The 22,867-nt window shown below is 39.6% G+C and overlaps 1 protein-coding gene across 1 annotated transcript in view; it reads left to right on the top strand.

Moving 5' to 3' along the window:
• Positions 1-22,867, top strand: part of TEX11 (testis expressed 11) — a 546,877-nt gene that overhangs the window by 125,051 nt on the left and 398,959 nt on the right. Inside the window, exon 9 of the mRNA XM_058291673.2 lies at positions 3,536-3,621. Within this exon, the coding sequence (XP_058147656.1) occupies positions 3,536-3,621 (86 nt within the window). The remainder of the gene's footprint in view (positions 1-3,535; positions 3,622-22,867) is intronic.

The raw sequence follows: 22,867 nt of genomic DNA, 5'->3' as shown, positions 1-22,867 counted from the left end.
ATAGGCAGCTGCTACTTGTTCTTTCCTTTCAAAGCTTGAGAGTTAGCAGCTTTATATATCAGGATTGTCTTATGAACCTTATGACATTGGCACAAAAAAGCAGGTTTACTTTATCCTTTGAGGCGTTAAATTCTGAGGTTGGCTTCTCTTCTTGGCTCAGAGACATGTCCTCTGAGGCATTTTTTCCCAATATATGACCGTTTTGTCAGCATTGAATATCTGTTCTGGTTTGTAGCCGTTCTCTTAAATCATTTTCTTCAGGGTTTCAGGAAACTCCCTAGCTGCCTTTTGATCAGCAGCATTACTTTTATATTACTATTACTTTTATATTGCATAGGCTTAACTGTTCAAAACTTTTTTCAAACCAGCCTTTGCTGGCCTGAAAATCCATAGAGGTAGACCTTTCACCTTCATTTTCCTTTAGGGAATCATATAAGGGCTTAGCCTTTTCTCATATGATTCCAGGGTCTACCGGAATGCCTTTTTAAAAAAAAGATTTATTTATTTACTTTATTTATCCCCCCTCTCCCCCAGAAGGTTCTTTCATCTGTCTGCTCATTGTTTGCTCACCTTCTCCAAGAGGTACTCGGAATTGAACCCGGGACTTCCCATATGGGAGGCGAGTATATAATAGCTTGAATCACATCCACTCCCCGTGGGCTGTGGCACCTGCTGTCTTGTGTGGCATCTAGCTCATTGCAGTGGGTGCAGCATTTGCTTTTCTTCTCTTTAGGAGGCACTGGAACCCGAATGCAGGACCTCCCATGTGGTAGTTTGGTGCCCAACTGGTTGAGCCACATCCGCTTCCCCAGAATACCTTTTTATAACAATCTTGCACCCAAAAGAATGTTTTACTTTCTGTGTGAGAGATGCGGTTGCAGTTGTTGGTATAGCTGCAGCAATGGCTTCATGGATTTCCTTCTCTTTTTTCTTGATATGCCTTATGTTCGACTAATTAATGCCATAATTGTGGCCAACCACAGCAGCTGTTTTGCCTGAACAACGCTTATCTAATAATTTCTTCTTTTTTCTTCAAGCTCATCACTTTCCTGTTTCTTGAGAGCACTTTCCAAACCACTCGGGACACGATGCTTGAGGCCCATGATTTTAATAGAGTTTATGGCATTTAAACGACACAAAATATGAAAAACTTGAGATGTAAAGATCATTGTGAGACGACTGTGAGATCTCATGTGAGAGAATGCCATAAACACACTCGGTAACCCCAAACCAGTGTGTAGAACCATGGTTCTTTTACTAAAAATTTAATTTTAGGAAAAAAATTGTGTAGCTGTTCATTTATGTTACTAAACAGTAAAATACATACTATATACCTACTATAACAATAGTACATACATTTTATGCATTTATGATATCTCTGTATTTCCAGGCTTTGTGTGTTGTGCATTGGCTTTAGCATTCTTTTTGCAAACTACAACTTTTTACTTATTGTAGCTTTAAAAATTAAATTATGTATATTTATGGCATTAAAAGATAAAATATGTAGACATTATACAATAGTCTACAAATATTTTATGCATTTCTGAGTTTCTAAACTTTTTTTGTGCTGTCTGCTGTCCTTGGTGTGTCACCTGCGGCTTCCACAAAACTCCATCAAAGTTCCCACTTAATTTCTTACGCCAGTCTGCAATATGGTGGAAAAAGTCGAAGTGTGGAAGAGATAACTGTACATTGAATAAATGCTGCAGGTCTCTTGAAGGATCTTTTAGTTTCACAGTTTCATTATTATAAGTTTGTTACTAGTTTCTATTCTTTCCTCTCCAAGAAAGTAACATTAAATTAAATACACTTGAAAGGATTGTGCAAGCAGAGACAAGTACTGAGTAAATTAATGGCTCAGTACATATACATGTTCATTAAAAGTTTTATTTTCCAGTTTCCTCTGTAAAAGTTCAATGGCAAACTTCTCTGCAGCAAGCGGGTGTGAGCTGCATTATACCCGTACAGTTACATAATTGATATGGCCCTGTGTGAACCTCTGGGATCTGGTGCATTCAATGAGTTAAGCTGTTTCTGCTGAAGAATGTTGAGAATGCATTTAAATACTTCTGGAGTCTTGCCAGACTCACATTACCCAAGACCATTATTTTAGATTCAAATATACAGTAGGTCTTATGTGCTCAGTCATGCTCATTGAACCTCTACTTTCTGAATATACTGTAATTCAAAGAGAAACTTTTTTGAAGCAAGACAGGTCTTTACACATTATTTATAAATAATTTGCCTCAGATCTTGGATTCCTAATTGAGAATCTGTTTCTATAGTCTTACTTAAAACTTTTTTAAAGGACTCTTTTCTAACAGACTTGGACTTGTGGGTATACTCAGATTTTGGACAGATAGTTTCTATAAATACTGAGTTATTTGGATAAATCATTAGAATTCAGTTTTCTCTTATGCCATTGCCCAGTATTTCAAGAGATGAAAAATTTGTTAGACATGGTGTTGATAACAGGGACTGAGATGCTGATTAACGCATGAAAAGAGTATTTTCTTATGACATCTTTTACATAACTGTCCTTTCTTTCATCTCAATAGTTAATTTACATAAAGAAAATTTTTGTTGTTATTCAAGAGGATTCATTAAACTAGTTACTTCTAAATAAACCTTATGACTAGTGATTTGGACAAATTTTAGAAATTAAGAACTTTTTAAAGAAAAAAAAAGCAACAACATTGATTTCCCCCCTTCAGTGGTGATTTTTTTCCTTGAAAATACTCCCTGCTCTAATGTATTTTACTGGATCTGACAACCTAAGGCAGTATTTTAGCCTGCTCTTTTTTTTTTTTTTTTTTTCCTTTTTTTTTTTTTTTATTCACTTTGTAATAATATTACATTAAAAATATATATGTGAGGTCCCATTCAACCCCACCCCCCCCACCTGTCCCCCCCCCCCCCCCAGCAACACTCGTTCCCATCATCATGACACATCCATTGGATTTGGTAAGTACATCTTTGGGCACCTCTGCACCTCATAGTCAATGGTCCACATCATGGCCCATACTCTCCTCCATTCCATCCAGTGGGCCCTGTGAGGATTTACAATGTCCGGTGATTGCCTCTGAAGCACCATCCAGGGCAGCTCCATGTCCCAAAGCCTCCACCTCTCATCTCTTCCTGCCTTTCCCCATACCCATCAGCCACCATGTCCACTTTTCCCAATCCAATGCCACCTCTTCTATGTGGACATTGGATTGGTTGTGTCCATTGCACCTCTATGTCAAGAGGAGGCTCAGATTCCACATGGATAGCCTGCTCTTTTGATGGGCAATGATTGGGTTACAAAGGACCTTTCAAGTTCTACTAGTAATGTACTTTTTTACTTTTCCATTCACAGCTAGTGCCTCAACCCAATGGGTTATCTCCTCTTTATATAAATTGAGAGGTTTTGATAGGGATGGGTCAGTTATTTTGATATGCAAAATGCTTTATGTCCTAAAGACTGATAAACTGCTATAGATTTTTTTTAACCTTAAGGAAATCATTAATCTGACTTTTTTTTTAAATATTGCAGACAGGATATCTCCATATTCTCTGTTACAACTTTGGAATGGAAACCCATAAACAAAATAAGTATGAAGAAAGTTCATTCTGGCTTAGGTAATATAAACAAAAAATGAATGTAAATTCAGGATATTATCATAGAGGTTAGTTAATATTTACTGTAATGGTAATTTGGCAGTTTAAACCTGACTTCAAAAGCCAACATGCCAAATTTAATTACTCCTTTAATATGTGTTGTTTATTATTCTTGTATCAGCCAGTTGATAGGAAAATGTATTGTATTCTTACCATGTATAACATAAAAACATACTTCTTATTACCTCCCTTCCTACTTTGTATCTCTGTCAGGGGTGTGAAATTTTTTACTTTGATACCCCAGAGTATGAAAATGAAGTGGGGGTAGGATTCATCTAACCCTAAAATTATTAGGGTAGATGAATTTTGGTATTTTGGTATATTAGTCAAGTAAGTATATATATACTACTTACTATATACTCAGTACTGTGTTAAGATTTGTATTTTTATGCAGAATATGGAAATATTAAGAGGATAGTTTAAAAAATATATCAACTATATGCAAGAACCATGTTTTTCACTGCCTACTGAATACCTAGGGCCTGACACATAGTAGATGCTTAATAATTGCTAGTTAAATGTATTTATATGAAGAATGTATTTATTCTAGAAATGTTACATTAAGTGCTTTGAATATCAGGGGATTATGGAGTAAAATACATTAAATTCACTAGATGTTTAGCCTTTCTGAATATAGGGCTAATTATAGTTATTTGGCAATAATACTGTGATTATTAGATGGGTGCAAAAGTAATTGTGGTTTCATACTGTAAATTTTAAATCATTATAATTGGGTTCAAACACATCTTTATTAATCAAAATAGGAACCATTACAATCAACACATTTTTGCCAATGAAAAATAAGTTTGTTTAATCCTGTAGCATAAAAATTCAAACTTTGGGATTCTACGAACTCTTGGAAAGCATTTTCTGCATCCTGCTGGTTGTGGAAGCATTTTCCCTGCTAGAAGCTGTTGAGATGCTTGAAGAAGCAGTAGTTGGTTGGTGAGAGGTCAGGTGAATATGGCAGATGAGGCAAAACTTCATAGCCCAATTCGTTCAACTTTTGAATCATTGGTTGTGCAATGTATGGTCAAGTGTTGTCATGGTAAAGAATTGGTCCCTTTCTGCTGACCAATGCCGGCTGCAAGCATTGCAGTTTTCAGCACATCTCATCGATTTGCTGAGGATATTTCTCAGATGTAATGGTTTTGCCATGATTCAGAAAACTGTAGTAGATCAGAATGGCAGCAGACCACCAAACAGTGACTGTGACGTTTTTTTGGTGCAAGTTTGGCTTTGGAAAGTGGTTTGGAGCTTCTTCTCGGTTCAACCACAGAGCTGGTCACTGCTGGTTGTCATATAAAGTCCACTTTTTGCCGCACATCACAATCTGATTGAGAAATGGTTCATTGTTGTTGCATAGAATAAAAGAAGACGACACTTCAAAATGACAATTTTTAAATTTTCAGTCAGCTCATGTTGGACCCACTTACCAAGCTTTTTCACCTTTCCAATTTGCTTCAAATGCTGGATGACAATACAATGGTTGATGAGTTCTTCGGCAACTTCTAGAGTACTTGTAAGAGGATCAGCTTCGATGATTGCTCTCAATTGGTCGTTGTCAACTTCCGATGGCCAGCCACTATGCTCCTCATCTTTAAGGATGTCATCTACTTTGCAAAACTTCTTGAACAACCACTGCACTGTACATTCTTTAGCAGTTCCTGGCCAAATTCGTTGTTGATGTTGCAAGTTGTGTCCACAGCTTTATGACTTATTTTGAACTCAAATAAGAAAATCACTTGAATTTGCTTTTTGTCTAACATCATTTCCATAGTCTAAAATAAATATAAGCAGCAAGCAATAAGTCATTAGCAAAAAAACATAAGGTGAGAAGTACACATTAAAATGATGTATAGCATAACCATATTTATTTAAGAATGTATTCCAATATCAAATGGTAAATTTCACAATGCAAAACTGCAGTTATGTTTGCACCAACCTAATATTTTAGCAATAGTCTTAACTATTTACAATTAATTATGTTTGCCATTTAAGGCAATAAATACAAATATGGTCATTGAGATGATAGTATTCACAGGCATATATGTCTCTAATAAAGTTTTTATAAAAATAACTTGTTTATGTAATCGAATTCTTAGAGCCAAAGGACTGATCAAAGTCTGTGTAAAAAACTATGTGTGATAGAACGGGCTTATGCAATTATTACTATTATTATTATTTTTAAAAGATTTATTTATTTATTTCTCTCCCCTTCCCCCCCCCCACCCCGGTTGTCTGTTCTCTGTGTCTATTTGCTGTGTCTTCTTTGTCCGCTTCTGTTGTTGTCAGTGGCACAGGAATCTGTGTCTTTTTTTGTTGTGTCATCTTGTTGTGTCAGCTCTCCGTGTGTGCGGCACCATTCCTGGGCAGGCTGCACTTTCTTTCCCGCTGGGCGGCTCTCCTTATGGGGCACACTCTTTGCGCGTGGGGTTCCCCTACGCGGGGGACACCACTGCGTGTCAGAGCACTCCTTGTGCCCGTCGGCACTGCGCATGGGCCAGCTGCACATGGGTCAAGGAGACCTGGGGTTTGAACCGCGGACCTCCCATGTGGTAGACCGATGCCCTAACCACTGGGCCAAGTCCGCCACCCTTATGCAATTATAAAATATATACTTGGTCTTTATTTAGACTACTTCAGCCAAGTGGAATATACCTGAACATTTTATTATAAATCACATTTTTATAAATAAAAGTATAAAATAATAAAAATTATAATAAAACATACTGAAGATGTTCACTAGTCTAACAAAAAAGAGTCCTCACAGTTTTCTTTTAAATGAGTATCCTTTTCATAAAGTGAATGATGAATGAGTTCTATTGCAGGATTTTGCAGAATTTGGGTATAGACTCAAAAAGTTTATGGCATCAACCTGTCAAAAGACTGGTATGCCAAGAAAGTAGGAGTCTGTAGGTCACACACACACACATACACACAGAGATGTTGGTGCCATGGATGGCTCCTCGAAGCTTAAGAAGTGAAGGTGAGCTTGAAGTTTATACCAAGAATGAGGGTGAATTAAGAGTCATAAGAATAAGTATTTTCTAGCAACTAACTGGTCATAAGAGCAGGCTTAGAGTGTCATGACATGTAGACAATTTTCACATATGCTATAGTTTGTTGACTGTTCATCTGTTTTCAACATCTTATAAAAATCTTACAGAAGGAAAATATGATAGTGATGAGACATGACTGACATTCATACCATTAGCTAACAATATCAGATTTTTACTGTATTTATTGGCTATACCTTTAGGAATAGTTTCATTAAAATCTTTGTTAAAAAATTTATATAGTACCACTATATTATAAGTCTGTTGTATTCTTGTCACTAGAATAAGATTGGGGGAAACAATAAGAACTTGAATTCTAGCACTATTTATTATATATGATTTTAATCTCTGCACCTGATTATTTTTTCCACATCGTTTTGGGAATATAAAATAACTTAGTGAAGTATTTTTTAATGCCTTGAAAAAAATCATCATATTTTTAATATGTTTAAAAAGAGGTGATATTATTGACATTACCAATTATTAACAATAGGAATGTTAGCACAATGAATGGTTTTTATATTATAAGCCAAGTAATCCTCAGTAAAAATTTGTCATCTATGATATGTGAAATTGTTAATATTGTGATACCTACACTATTGTGGTCACTCCATTTGTTTATTCTAAAATTTATCAAAGTCAAATAAAAGATGGATTACTTGTTAACTTCCCAGATAAAACATAAAATCAAACACCCACATCTTCTATCAATACTGTCAATCTTTGGAAGAATTTTTCTTCATGCTTTAATTATCCAAGTATTGAGAAACTGTTGGTAAAAAGTATTTGTATCACCAACTTTTGGTGATACAAGCAGGAATGAACAGCTGCTAATTAAGTACCCTTTTCTGTAAGTTTTATACCAGAAGGAGGCCATGGAAAGTGAGTGTTTTTGCATACCTCACTCTCTTGAGTACAATGACTGTCTTTAGCTAGAGGTTATATACAATTTGAGAGTACCCATGAGGTCTAAAATAAAAACCCAGTTTTTACAAAAATGATAAGATGCCAGAATTGCTGTCATATTTAAATTTTTTTTGAAATAATGCCTAGAATTATGCTAAACATAAAAGGTGGTAGTGAATATTGTTTATAAAGTTCATTTCTTTCCTTGGTTCTTATTAACAAGTCTCAATTCAGGACTTTTGCAGTTGCCTCTTCCATGCTCTCAATGATGTGTTAGTGACTTTCAGTTATCCTGAGGGAATGTAAATTTAATGTTTATCTTTTTTGAGATAGCATTGGTTTTATTCCTGTGTACCAGCATATCACAATGCTAGGCACAAAGATCTTTTAAAATAGCTTAAAAATTTTTTTATTGAAGTATATCGTTCATACATGAACATACATAAACAATAGATGTATAGTAAAAGTTGCAAACTTACAGAACAAACATACATACAGGTGTCCGATACATCAACTCACCACCAAAACCTTACATTGTTGTGAGACATTTGTTACAAATTTTGAAAGAAAAATCTTTCATAAAAATCTTACCACTAACTTTAGCCCATATATATTTGGTGTTATTTTCTGCCAAACCACCCTAATATTATTTTTTTGTTCTTTAATATATTTTTTATTTTTTTTAAAGATACTTAGATTACACAAAATGTTACACAAAAAATATAAGAGTCCCATGTGCCCCACTCCCCACACCTCCCACCCTTTCCCACATTAACAAATTCTTTCATTAGTGTTGTACAGTCATTGCAATTGATGAACACATTTGGAGCACTGCCACTAAACATGTATTATAGTTTACATTGTGGTTTACACTCTCTCCCACTCAATTCTGTAAGTTAGGGCAGGATATATTTAATATAATGGCCTGTATCTCTCATTGCAATGTCATTCAGGACAATTCCAAGTTCCAAAAATGCCCCCATATTACACCTCTTTTTCCATCTCCCTGCCTTCAGCTCCTCAAGTGACCACTGTTTCTACATCAATGATATAATTTCTTCCATTACTAGAATCACAATAAGTCTATAGTAGGATACCACTAAGTCCACTCTAGTCCATAGTTTATTCCCCAATCCTGAGGATTTTGGGATGGTGATGCCCACTCAACCTCTAATTCAGAGGGGACCTCAATCCCATATGGCTGATGGATGGGACTCTCTTGCTTGCTGTTGTAGACTCTCTTGGTTCCTTGGTGTGGTGGTTGTCCATCCTCACCCCCTTGTTAGTTGTCCTGGGTGAGTCCAATGTACTGGAGAGTAGGTGTCACAACTCCTTTGAGGCTCAGGGCCCAGCTGGCACATGGACAGCTCAAAGATTCAAGTCTCTTGGTATACACATACCAGCTCCAGCACCAACTGTAGGTTCAAATAGAAGGGACAGAAGAGGCACATGTAGAGAAGTCACATCAGAGTCCAACTCTGTCACAGTCAGGAGCACAAATTCCAAAGTAGGGCCCACTGGCAAGGCAATAAACTTTGGAGCTGTCTGCCATGAACGTAGGACCAGGGTGTCTCCAGAGCCCTCAGGAACCCCACTATTGTGATAGTATCTATTTTTGCAGTCTTTGAGATCTTGCTGAGACATGTGTAAGTGTTACATCTGGGATGACCTCCAGATTCACTCTGAAGTCTCTTAGCCATATACACTCATTTGTCTTTACCTTTTCCCCCTTTTATTCAAGGTCTTTTTCCAGTTGCATTGCTAGTTGATGCTTGGTAGTAATTCTTCAATGCTAGGGAGGTTCTTCCCCAGGAGTCATGTCCCATGTTGGTGAGAATGTAATGCATTTATATGATGAGTTTAATTTAGAGAGAGGCCACATTTGAGCAACATGAAGGACCTCAGGATGTAACTCTCAGGCACCCTACAACACTAGGCTAAGTTCTGTTTCAGAACTTTCTTTTTTTTTAAATTTTTTTAAACTTTTTTTATTTTTTATTTATTTAATTCCCCTCCCCTCCCCCGGTTGTCTGTTTTCTGTGTCTTTTTGCTGCGTCTTGTTTCTTTGTCCGCTTCTGTTGTCGTCAGTGGCACGGGAAGTGTGGGCGGCGCCATTCCTCGGCAGGCTGCTCCCTTCTTCGCGCTGGGCGGCTCTCCTTATGGGTGCACTCCTTGCGCGTGGGGCTCCCCTACACGGGGGACACACCTGCGTGGCACGGCACTCCTTGCGCGCATCAGCACTGCACATGGGCCAGCTCCACACAGGTCAAGGAGGCCCGGGGTCTGAACTGCGGACCTCCCATGTGGTAGACGGATGCCCTAACCACTGGGCCAAGTCTGCCACCTGTATATCATCCGTTTCCTGTTTCAGAACTTTCAATATGGTTCCATTGCTCTATGTGTCTATCTTTATGCAAGTACCATGCTGTTTTTACCACTGTCGCTGGGTAATATGATTTAAAGTCTGGAAGTGAGAGTTCTGCAACTTTGATTTTCCTTTTTAAGATAATTGTGGCTATTTGGGACCCCTTACCCTTCCAAGTAAATTTGATAATTGTGTTTTTCATTTGTTTAAAAAATGCTGATGGAATTTTTCTTAGGATTGCATTGAATCTGTATATGAATTTGGGTAGAACTTCCAATCCGTGAGTATGGAACATTCTTCCAATTATTTAAGTCTTCTTTGATTTCTTTTAACAATGCAGTGTCATTTTTTGAATGTAAGCACTTACAACATTGGTTAAGTTTATTCCTAAATATTTTATTTTTCAGTTATTGTAAATGGAAATTTTTCCTGACTTCCTCCTCAGATTGCACTTTACTAGTGTCTTTTAAAGTGTATTTCATCTGATATAGTTATAGCTACTCCAGCTTTTTTTTGTTACTGCATGTGTGGAATATCTTTTTCCCAGCCTTTCACTTTAAATCTATTGATGTTCTTTGGTCTAAGGGTGTCTCTTTTAGACAGCATATAGATGACTCATTTTTTCTTACCCATTCCACCAGTCTCTCTTTTGATTGTGGCATTTAATCCAGTAAAATTCAATGTTATTAATGTAAAGGCAGTTCTTATTCCACCCATTTTGACCCTTGGGTTTTATCTATCATATTTTACTTTCACCATGCTTTTGACACTTTTAGTTACTTTTACTGATATATTCTTCATTTCTAGACTCTCTTCCAAGCATCTCTCTCCTGTCTTTTCTTTTCAGACTATACCACACCCTTTAGTATTTCCTGCAAAGCCAGTCTCTTTGTTAAAAATTTCCTCAGTTTCTGTTTATCTGTGAACATTCTAAACTTACCCTCATTTTTGAAACGCAATCTTGCTGGATATAAGATTCTTGGCAGAAGTTTCCTCTTGCAGTGTCTTAAATACATCATACCACTGTCTCCTTGCCTCCATGGTTTCTGATGAGAAATCAGCATTTAATCTTATTGGGTGTCCCTTATATGTTATGAATTGTTTTTCTCTTGCTTCTCTCAGAAATCGCTCTTTGTCTTTGATATTTGACATTTGGATTAGTATTTGTCTTGGAGTTGGTCTGTTTGGATTTATTTGGATGGGCATATGTTCTGCTTCTTGGACATGGATATCTATGCCCTTCAATAGTGTTGGGAAATTTTCTACCATTATTACTTCAAATATTCCACCTGCCTCTTTTCCCTTCTCTTCTCCTTCTGGGACACCCATGACACATATATTTGCATGTTTCTTCCTGTCATTTAGTTCCCTGAGACCTTGTTCATTTTTTTCCTTCCTTTTTTCCATCTGTTCTCTGGTATGTTCACTTTCAGAGGGCATTTCCTCAAGCTCATCAGTCCTTTCTTCTGCCTACTCAAATCTGCTATTACATGACTCCAGTGTATTTTTAATTTCATTTATTGCACTTTTCCTTCCCATAAGATCTATTTTTCTATGTATGCTTTCAAAATCTTCTTTGTGCTAAACCAATGTCTTAATATCCTTAATCTCTTTAACAATCTCATTGAATTCACTGAGATTTGTTTTAACATCTATGATTAGTTGCTTCAACTCCTTTGTCATCTGGAGGCTTATCTTGTTTCTTTAACTGGGCCATATCTTCCTGTTTCTTGGTATGGGTTGTAGTTTTTGTTGGTTTCTTGGCATTTGGCTTACTAGATGTATTTATTCTGAGTGCAATTTCTCTCTTTAGTTTAGGGCTTTCTTGCTCTTTCTTCCTTTCTTGTTGTATAATAAGATACAAGGATGTAGTGGTGCTGTAAGCTGTGGAGGCTAAACCTGCCTTTGTTTCCCTAGGACCTATGAAGATTCTCCCATCTTTCTCCTTTGCCAGAAGTAAGACCAGAGCCTCAGCTGTGTGTAATAATCCAAGTCATGTAGGCCAAGACCATATGTAGTTGCCTGGGGAGACTGATGAAGCTTCACACCCATTCCTCCCCTGCCTGTAGCAAGAATGGAACTGCAAGTGTGGGCAGCAATTTACGTTGTGCAGTTCCAAAATTATCACAGTTCCCCAGGTAAAGTGACATAACACCACCCCCACTCCCTAGGGGTGCGAATGGACTCTCTGGACTGCCCAACAGTTTAATTCTTGTGGGTTGAATGTGACTGCAGTTACTCTGAGAGGCTGAGTGAGTAGTGTCCCCTCTGCCCTTTAGGGGATTGGAAGAGAAACACCATCACCCAATAGTTCAGTCCATTTAGGCCGAAAGTTCCTGCCTTTGCCCAGAGAAGCTGAGGAAACACTTTCCCCTTCCTATCCTATTTGGGTGTGGGGGTGGATCCACAGGTATTCACCTATCCAGGTTGTGCAGGCCAAAAGTGCCTAATGTTCCCTGGAACAGCTGAGGAAACAAAGCTTCTCTCTTATCCTATTGGGGGGCCAAAATAGAGCTACAGGTACCCAAATATCCAGTCTGTGTGGGCCAAAAGCACCTGCAGTTTCCCAGAGAGGCTGAAGAAATCCCAGCACTCTCCTATCCTACAGGTTTGGAGAGGTGGAGATGGAATTGAAGGCACTCAAGAAACCAGTTTGTGTGGTCTGAATGTGCCTCCAGTTGCCCACAGCGGCTGAGGAAACACAGCTTCTCTCCTATCTTATTGGCATGTGGCGATGGAGCCGCAGGTATCCATCTATTCAGTCTGTGTCAGCCAAATGTACTTGCAGTTGCCCAGTGAGGCTGGTCCAAGTCCCCCTAAATTTCTCTGTGCCAGAGGTGGGGCTGAAGCCTAGGCTAGGGCTGCAGTCTGATCTGGGTGGAAAGAAGCCAGTCCATACCATCAATGTGATTTTCAATCAGCCCAGCCTTCCCTCTTGCTGGGGGTGTTGTCAAAATGGCAGCTACCAGCCTCTTTCTGACTTGAACAGGTTCAAACTTTAGGTGTTCTTAAGGTTATACTTTAGCCAGCAGAATTCACTGGCCTGAAGTTTGTGCCCAGCCATTTCTTCCTACCCCAGTTTGAGAAAGGGAGCTTCCAATTTCAGTCATGGAGTATCTCCCAAGGTGGCTAATACTGCCAGTGGAGAATGGATACCTGCCTCCTCAGCGTGGAGTGCTTTACTCACCAATCTTCTCTGCAGATGGGCTATCTCATCCTTCCATTCTTTCAGAGTTGTTGCAGGGTACTCTTCTGGTCTCCTGGAGCCTGCAAACAGGTGCTTTAGATAGCTCTGGGTGATTATTAACTGCCCTGTGGCATGTGCTGACTCTTGGAACTCCTTACTCTGCCACCATTGCTGGTTTGTTTAAAATATCTTTTTAATGGCATAGAATTGTACTAAATAATGGTTATATTTTAATGTTCTGTGGACATATATTATATTGAGCTTGGCTTTTTAGAAAATGTATATAGAAATTTTGCTGTGATAAATTAGTATTCTGCAAAGAACAGTAAATGCAACAAATACAAATAAGTCCAACTCAAAAAACTTTTTGATTACATTGATTTACCAAAAATACTTTGCAGATTTTTTCCCTGGGAAGATTTGGTCATTTTCTTAATTATGGATGATATTTCCTTTATCTTCTAGTCATTCTAGTAGTTCTTTCCAATTTACTCAGCTACGTTCCTTCAATCTCCTGGCCTGAAGCAACATCTGGCATCTCTGGCTGGTAAACACTTGGGATGCTCATTTTTCCTTTTACTTTGTTAGATGACCTCTTATTTCCTAGTTATGGAAAAGTAAATTTAGGGGAAAACAGTCAAAATAAAAGGTAATAGCTATGAATATAGTAAAAATAAAGTTTAAAAGTTCTTTCCCCATTATAAAAATTGCATGTGCTCATGAAGATTTGGACATCACGGAAATATATACTATGGAGAGTAAAAGTCACCTGTAATCCCCATATTTTTTCAAAAATAGTTTTTTTTAAAAGCTCATAATTTATTTAAATGACTAGAAAAATAATTAAGACATTTTAAACAGGGGTTCTTAGCTGTTTTTGTTCCACTGACCCCTTTACCAGTCAGATGAAAACCATGGACCCCTTACTAAGTCTACACTATACTGTGCATTATTTAATAAATATATCACACCCACATCAATACATCCCCACAAGAATATTTTTTTTTTGAATTTCAATTCAAGCTCTTGGATCCCTTGTTAATAACCCCTGATTTTAAAGATTTAAGGAGTTCATAAGTTGTTTTAAAATGTACTTTAAGTAAAGAAGATTAATGGAATGTAACCAAGCCAAAGATTATACTCTGGAAAATTCCTAATTGTTGATCTTTTGTTGTGTTAGAGGCAGTGTGAGAAATTGGGTAAATAACAGAAGATATTTGAGTTGGAGGAAATCCTGGAGAATTGAACAGAACTTTGACTGCGTTCTGCAAAAAATAATCTAACATTGATCCTAATAAATAAAATTTGATGACCCTACTTATTTGACCTATAGATCAGAGACTATGTACTTATAAATAAATGCCTGAAGTAGAGAGTTCTTTATAGATTAGTGAAAATGAAAGTATTTCTCATTGCCTTGTATGGAAGCTCTGTGCTGCCTGTTCCCCAAAAGGATCTAAAGAAAGCATGGTTTCTTGAGCATCCTTCTTAAAACTTTGTTAGGGTTTATTTTATCTTAAAAACAACAACAACCTACTCTTAACTTGCTATGTTTCTAATTGTGTGAATGAATGGTCTGGTAAGCAGTAGGTGAGGGAAGAGTGATTTTTGAGCTCCTTTTCCAACACCTATTTAATTTCTCTAAATAATAATCTGAAACCTGTCTCAGTTGTTAGCTATTGGTCAGGGGTAGTTTTTTGTTTCGTGCTTTTTTTCTTTTTTTCTAATTGTCTTTTTTAAAAAAAAGATATTTAGATTACAAAAACTGTTACATTAAAAAATATAAGGGTTCCCATATACCCCACACCCCACACACCCCCACTTCTCCCATCTCAGCAACCTCTTTCATCCTTGTGGCACATTCATTGCATTTGGTGAATACATTTTGGAGCACTGCTGTACCACATGGAATATAGTTTACATTGTAGTTTACACTCTCCCCCAGTCCATTCAGTGGGTTATGGCAGGATACATAATGTCCAGCATCTGTCCCTGCAATATCATTTAGGACAACTCCAAGGCCCGAAAATGCCCCCATATCACTTCTCATCTTCCCTCTCCCTGCCCTCAGCAACTCCCATGGCCACTGTCTCCACATCAATGATACAATCTCTTTCAACGCTAGAGTCACAATAGTTCTATAGTAGAATACCAGTTAGTCCACTCTAATCCATATTTTATTCCTCCATCCTGTGGACCCTGGGATGGTGATGTTCATTCCACCTCTAAGTCGAGAGGGGACTTAGATCCAACATGGCTGATAGATGTGATTCCCCTGCTTGCAGTTGTAGGCACTCTTGGTTCCCTGGTATGGTGGTTGATCATCTTCATCTCCCTGTTAGCTGGCCTGGGTAAGTCCAAAAAACCAGAGAGTAGGTGTTGCAACTCTGCTGAGGCTCAGGGCTCAACCTGGCACATGTCCAGTCCAGAGATTCAAATCTCCTGAGTATACACCAACCCCAGCACCAACCACAGGTTCAGTAAAAGTGACAGAAGAGACGTGTAGAAAGGTCACATATGAGTCCAACTCCATCAGGGGTAGTTTTTACTCTAAATATAGTGTCTACAAGTAGGGAGAGAGAGGAGGGTATCTTTCTGTCCTGCTTACAGAACACTTATTTTGTATCTTTCATGGAATTTGGAGGGGAGAATTCAGAAAAAACAAAACTATTGTCCTCTAAATTCATAGTGTTTAGTGTTAGTGAATTCTGATTATGTAATTTCCATACCGGATTTAGAAATAGCTTTTATATTTACAGTAAGAAAGAATTTAAATATGGGATAGTCTTATTTATCAATGTTTAGACTTTACTTTGGTTATATAGGATTATATTTCACCGGAAGTCTTCTAGTAGGAAATAAAGGAACTAACAAAAGAAATATAAATGCATTTATATTCACAAATATTAATAGTCTAATATATGAGCCCAAAGGAAGTTTGTGCCAGTTTTATTGTAACTTAATTGGTATTACTTTATTTTCTCTTCTGTTCTTAGCTTGAGACCTTAGGAAATTGACAATATGATGTAGTCAAAACAATGTGACCTAGGGGAATATCACAGAGCTGACTATAGAAAATACATCACTATTCAACGTGTGACTCTGGGTCACTCACTTAACTAATTTTTGCCATTAGGTCCTCGTCTGAAGAATGAGTGCATGAGGAAGAAATGGAAGAAATTGCCTTGCCACTGTACATACAGGGCAACACCTTTAGCAGTGATGAAAGGCAAAATGTCAAAAACAAAGGCTTTTCATTTTTTCATTTCTTTAATACCCCAATTTATTTTTCCTTTATTTAAGTTTTCTTAATTTCTATGTATTCTATATATAACTTTTAAACCCATCACTATATTCCATTTTTCTATTAATGGAACCTGGCAATATATTGGGTTTCCTTTTTGAAGAAGTTTTGGACTACAGAGAGGTTCACCTATGGTGGAGGAGGAGCACTTGTGTAGGGTGTTATTAGTGGGGGGCACAGAGTTGGGAGGGAGTTCTCCAGGGCATGTATACAGGGTACATAGAAAGGTTTGGATATTTTCATAGTGGTTTCAGTTGGAAGCGACAGACGAGAGAGTGCTGAATTCCTGACCAGGGGAGCTCTATCACGTTCCCCAATGGAACAGCAACAATCCCCCAAGTGTAATGGCTAAACCAATAAAGATAGATGGTCCAACAATGAGCCCTTGATACTGATGGTTCCAGTTATGAGCCTGTGTGCCTGAAATATGAACTAGGCCTATAGCTGTGGGGTGCCTAAGAGTTACCTCCTGAGAGCCTCCATGTTGCTCAAATGTGGCCACTCTCTAAGCCAAACTCAGCATGTAGATGCATTGCCTTCTCCCCAGCGTGGGACATGACTCCCGGGGATGAGCCTCCCTGGCACCGAGTGATTACTATCAAGCACCAGCTGATGATGCAACTACAAAAAGACCATGAACATAGAGGTCAACACAGACCAGCAGAATATCTCAGCCTACATGTAATATCAGATGTTAAAAACTGCATTTTGACCTTCGATAAAAGGGGGAAATGGAAAGGACAAATGAGTTTATGTGGCTATGAGTCTCCAAAAAGAGCCAGGAGGTCATCAGGGGGTGGTGCTTATGCATGCCTTAGCAGGGTACCAGAGACAGCCAAGGTAGATGGAAACCCAGGTACTGGTTCTCCTGAGGGCTGCAGAGACCCACAGGTTCTATGATCAAGGCAGATGGCTTGAGAGTTCAGGGCCATGTCAGTTGGCCTGACTTTGGAGTTTGTGTTCCTGAGTGTGATGGAATTGGACTCAGATATAACAGACTTGTGGTTGGCGTTTGGGTTGGTGTATACTCAGGAGACCTTAATCTCTGAACTGTCCATGTGATGGCCAGGCCCTGGGCCTCAGCAGACTTGGGCTCCTACTGTCTGGTTTCTTGGACTTACCCTGGCCAGCTGACAGGGAGGTGAAGAGGGTCAACCACTACACCAGGGAGCCAAGAGTGCCTACAGCTGCAAGCAGGAGAATTGCATCCATCATCCATGTGGAATCTAAACCCCTCTTGATGTAGAGGGGGAGTGGACATAGCCATCCCAGGTCCACAAGATGGAGGAATAGAGTATGGATTAGAGTGGACTTACTGGTGTTCTGCTGGGGAACTATTGTGAATAGTGAGGGAAGAAATTGTAGTAATGATGTGGAGAGGGTGGCCACTGTGGCTGCTGATGGTCGGGAGAGGGAAGAAGAGATATGATGTAGGGGCATTTACAGGATTTGGAGCTGTCCTAGGTGGTGCTGCAGGGACGGATGCTGGACGTTGTATGTCCTGTCGTGGCCCACTGGGTTTACTGAGGGAGAGTGTGGACTACAATGTGGACCACTGTCCATGTACTGCAGTGGTTCTCCAGAATGTATTCGCCGGGTGCAATGTATGTGCCACAATGATGGAAGATGTTGTTGATGTGGCTCAATCAGATGTGCTCCTGTCTACCATATCGGAGGCCCTGGGTTTGCGTCCCAGGACCTTCTTGCGAAGGCAGGCTCGCCTGCATGCTGCGGAGCACTTCCTGGTCCGCAGGTGCTGCAGAGAGCTGACTCAGCAAGGTAACACAACAAAAAAAAGGAGACAAGCCAAAAAACCCACAAGTCTCAGAAGAGCATGCAATGAATGGACACAGAGCGCAGACAGAAAGCAAGCTGCAAGGGGAGAGGGGAAATTAAATAAATACAGACACAGAAGAATGCACAGTGAATGGACACAGTGAGCAGACAGCATGCAGAAAGCCACAATGGGGTGGGGTGGGGATAAAAAATGGAAAAAAAAAGATTAAAAAAAATTATGGGTATTTGCAGAGGAGGGGCAAAATGGTGGCAGTGTAAGGTGTTCCAAGAGTCAGCTTGTCCTACAGGGCAGTAAGTAATCACCCAGAGCTATCTATAACACCTGTATGGGACCCCCAGGGGACTAGCAGAGCATCCTTCAACATCCTTGAAAGTATGAAAGGAGAAGACTGCCCATCTGCACAGAAGATTCATGAATAGAGCACTCCACACTGAAGAGGCCAGTCCCCGTGGTGTAAGGTGCCTTGAAAAACTGGAGGCCACATTGCAGAAGTAATGCCCATCCTATTCTGGTAGTCCAAGCCAGCTCTGGAGATATTCCATTGCTGGAGTTTGGAAGCTCCATTTCCCATAAATAGGGGAGAGAGAGACGTTTGGCCACCAGTTTCAGCTACTGATTAATAATTGCCTTCCTAAAGCATAATCTTAAGAACAGCTAAAGTTTGAACCTGTCCAAGTTGGAAAGAAGCAAGTAGCTGCCAGTTTAACCCCATGCCTAGAATGAGGGGAAGCAGAACTGATGAAAATCACGGTGAAGTTAGGAACTGTCTTCTTTCCACGCAGTTTGGATTACAGTCCTAGACTTGGCTCTAGCCCCACTTCCTGAAGGGAGGAAGCTCAGGGGATCTGAAGCAGCCTCTCCAGCAATAGCAGGTACTGTCAGCCTATAGGAACTGAACTGTTGTGTGCCTATGGATCCAAACCCACCCCCTAATAGGATAGGAGGGAGCTGGTGTTTCCTCAGCCTCTCTGAGCAAAGTCAGGCACTTTTGGCCTACAGGGACTGAACTGTTGGATGCCTGTGGATCCACCCCCACCACTCAATAAGATAGGAGGGAGCTGGTGTTTCCTTAGCCTCTCTGGGCAATAGAAGTCACTTCCAACTGATATGGACGATTGGGCATCAGTGGCTCTGTTCCCACCCACTAAAGGGCAAAAGGGACAGTACTGCCTCAGCATCTTGGGGTAAATGTAGGCATATTTGGCCCACAAAGATTAGATGATTGGGTACTCCAGAGGGTCCATCCCCAACCCTGGCAGGTAGTGGTAGGTGATGTTACATCAGTCTACCTGAGCAACTGCAGTCATTTTAGACCCGCATGGTATAGATTTGCTGCTCACACCTGCATCTCCTTCAGCACTCCACACAGAGGAGGAAGGGGCATGAAACTTCATTAGTCTTTCTGGTCAACCTCAGATAGTCTTGACCTCCACAGATAGGATTATTACACATGGCTGTGACTCTGTCCCTACCATTGGCAGAGAAGAAAGTTGGGAGAATCTTTGTCAGTTCCTGGAGACAAGAAGGCCAGCATCATGCTCCAGAGCTTACAGCTACCAACTACATCCTTGGCTTCTACTACACAACCAGGAAGGGAGAAAAAGCAAGAAAACACTAAAGAGAGAAACTGCATGCACAATAAATATAGCTAATAAGCCAGATGCCAAGACAGCAGCAAAGAACCTCAAATCATACCAAGAAACAGGATGATATGGCCCATTAAAGGAAAAGAATAAGCCTCCAGTTGACATAAATGTTTTGAGACAACTAATCATAGATGTTCAAACAAATCATAATAACTTCAAGAAGATGGCTAAAGAGAATAGGGAAATTAAGATCACATGTAGTGAGCACAAAGAATTTGAAAGCATACATAGAAAAATAGATCTTAGAAGATTGAATGGGACAATAAATGAAATTAAAAATACAGTGGAGGAATATAACAACATATTTGAGGAGACAGAAGAAAGGATTGGTGAACTTGAAGAAATGGCCATTGAAAGAATCTACAAAAGAACAGATGAAGAAAAGAATAGAAAACTTGAACAAGGTCTCAGGGAAGTAAATGACAGCAAGAGATATGCAAACATATGTGTCATTGGGTGTCCCAGAAGTAGACGCAAAGGTAAAAGGTGCAGAAGAAATGTTTGAAGTAATAATGGTAGAAAAGTTCCCAACCCTATTGAAGGACGTAGATATCCATGTCCCTACTGAAGGACATAGATATCTGTGTCCAAGAAGCACAATGTACTCCCATCTGAATAAATCCAAACAGGCCAACTCCAAGACACATACCAACCAGAATGTCAAATGCAAAAGACAAAGAATTCTGAGAGCAGCAGCAAAAAAGCAATGGTTAACATATGTATTAGTCAGTCAAAGGGATGCTGATGCAAAATACCAGAAATTGGTTAGTTTTTATAAAGGGTGTTCATTTGAGGTAGAGCTTACAGATACCAGGCAATAAAGTATAAGTTACTTCCCTCACCAAAGTCTATTTGGAGCAAGATGACTGCCGACATTTGCAAGGGTTCAGGCTCCCTGGGTTCCTCTGTTCCTGGGGCTTACTTTTCTCTGGGTTCAAGGTTCTTTCTTTGTGGTGCTGGCTTCTCTTTCCTCTGTGTGCTGACTTCCCGGGGTTCCGGCTTAAGTCTTCAGCATCAAACTCCAACATCAAAACAACATAAGAAAACCCTCAACTCTGTTCTTTGCCATGCCCTAATCATAACTCATTCATGCCCAGGTACACATCAGATTAGAAGCATAATCCATTATTTCTTTTTGGAATTCATCAATAATACCAAACTACTACACTCCACCCTCTGAATTCCAAAAAGACACTACAGTATTAAAAAAAAAAACCTTAAACCAGTTACAATGCAAGTACTAAATCATATCACAATCAATTTAAAGAAATCCAGTCTGTCTTGGGGCAAAGTCCTGTCTGCTATAGACCTCTGAAACTTACAAAGCAATTTATCTATTTCTAATTCACAAATGGACATTTTCATTACGATAAGGAGAAATTGGGAGGGAAACATGAGTCATGGATTCTCTACAGTTCGGTAAACCTGCAGGACATTCTCCATTCGATTTCAAAGTCTGAGAGTCATTCTTAAGAAGATGGTTTCTTCTCCTTGGTTATGGGAGCCCACTCTTTCCACGTGCTTGCCCAATGGCCATTTTCTTGGTTCCAAGCATCTGGGTGTCTACAAAGCTCCAGACCTCACCCTCCAAGAGTATTGAAGTGATTGCCACACCTTACCCAATCTTTGGGTTAGAATCTTAACCTCCATAGTACAGTGACATGAAGACAACATTCCCCCTAACCTTTGGCAAACAGGCTCAAGCCACTCAGAGCAACGAGTTGACCCTCTGGCCTTTCATAACCTTTGGCGTACAGGCGCAACCCTCTCAGACCAATGGGTTGACCACCTGGCCTTCCCTAACCTTTGGGAGACAGGTCCACCCCATTCAGACCTGTGGGGTGCTGACCTTAACTGCCCTAATCCTTGGGGAATGTGCTCCATCCTCTCTGTACCCTGGGGCAGCAAAACTCTCCCAGAACATCAGACACCCTCTTCAACTGCTGGGGCCAACTCACCCTCTGTACACATGGGTGGGGTTCCTCTTGGCCCAAGTTGATGTCCGAGTTCCAGATCTCAGCTTCCATGGTTTTCCTCTGAAAGCTGTTTCTCCTTCAATCATCCTGTTCCATGTCTTTTTTTTATTCCAGGCTGACAGTGGTTTTGTCCATACAGCTCTCTCAAAAACCTTGTTGGTTTAACATGCAGGAAGCAGGAGTCCAAGCCATCAGACTTTCCACAAGTCTTTCTGACATAACTGCATCTTTAATCCTGATTTACAAGTTCCAAGTTTAGTTAACTTCTTAAATGGGGCACTTTCATCTGGGAGCTTGATTTCCAGAGGCTTGGAATTTCCAGAATCAGTTTCTGTTTTCTTTGTGCCCAACAATTTAGTCCTCATCTTATCTTGCTCGTCTAGCATTTTGCTATAAGCTTCAAGGAGAAGCCAAGTTGCATTCTCCAAGTTTACTTTGGAAAGTTCTTCAGCTAAATGCCCAGGCTTGCCATTTTCAAATTCTGCCTTCCATAAAACACCAGGAGTTAATTTTGATAAGTTCTCTGCAACTTTAAATCATGGCTCACCTTTCCTACAGTTTCCAATAATAGTTTCATCATTTACTTCTAAGGCATCATAAAAAGTCTCTTTATTTCAGGGCTTGGAGTTGTCCTGGGTGCTGCTGCAGGGACAGTTACCAGACATTATATGTCCTCCCATGGCCCACTGAGTGGACTGTGGGAGTGTGTGGGCTATGATGTCGACCATTGACCATGAGGTGCAGCGGTGCTGAGAGATGTATTCACCAAATGCAATGAATGTCTCATGATTTGGGAGGTTGTTTTTATGGGGGGAGGAGTGGGGTGATGGGGGTGGGGGATATATGGGGACCTCATATTTTTTTAATGTAACATTAAAAAATAAAGACAAAAAATTTTATAAAACAGAGTAATCTTCTTTAAAAAAAAAAGTCTCTTTAGCATCCATAATCTTATCAACAGTCTCT

This window comes from Dasypus novemcinctus, chromosome X (assembly GCF_030445035.2).
Source record: "Dasypus novemcinctus isolate mDasNov1 chromosome X, mDasNov1.1.hap2, whole genome shotgun sequence".
NCBI classification, from domain to species: Eukaryota; Metazoa; Chordata; class Mammalia; order Cingulata; family Dasypodidae; genus Dasypus; species Dasypus novemcinctus.
The sequence above is the reverse complement of the archived record's forward strand: the minus strand, read 5'-3'. Positions and strand labels throughout refer to the sequence as shown.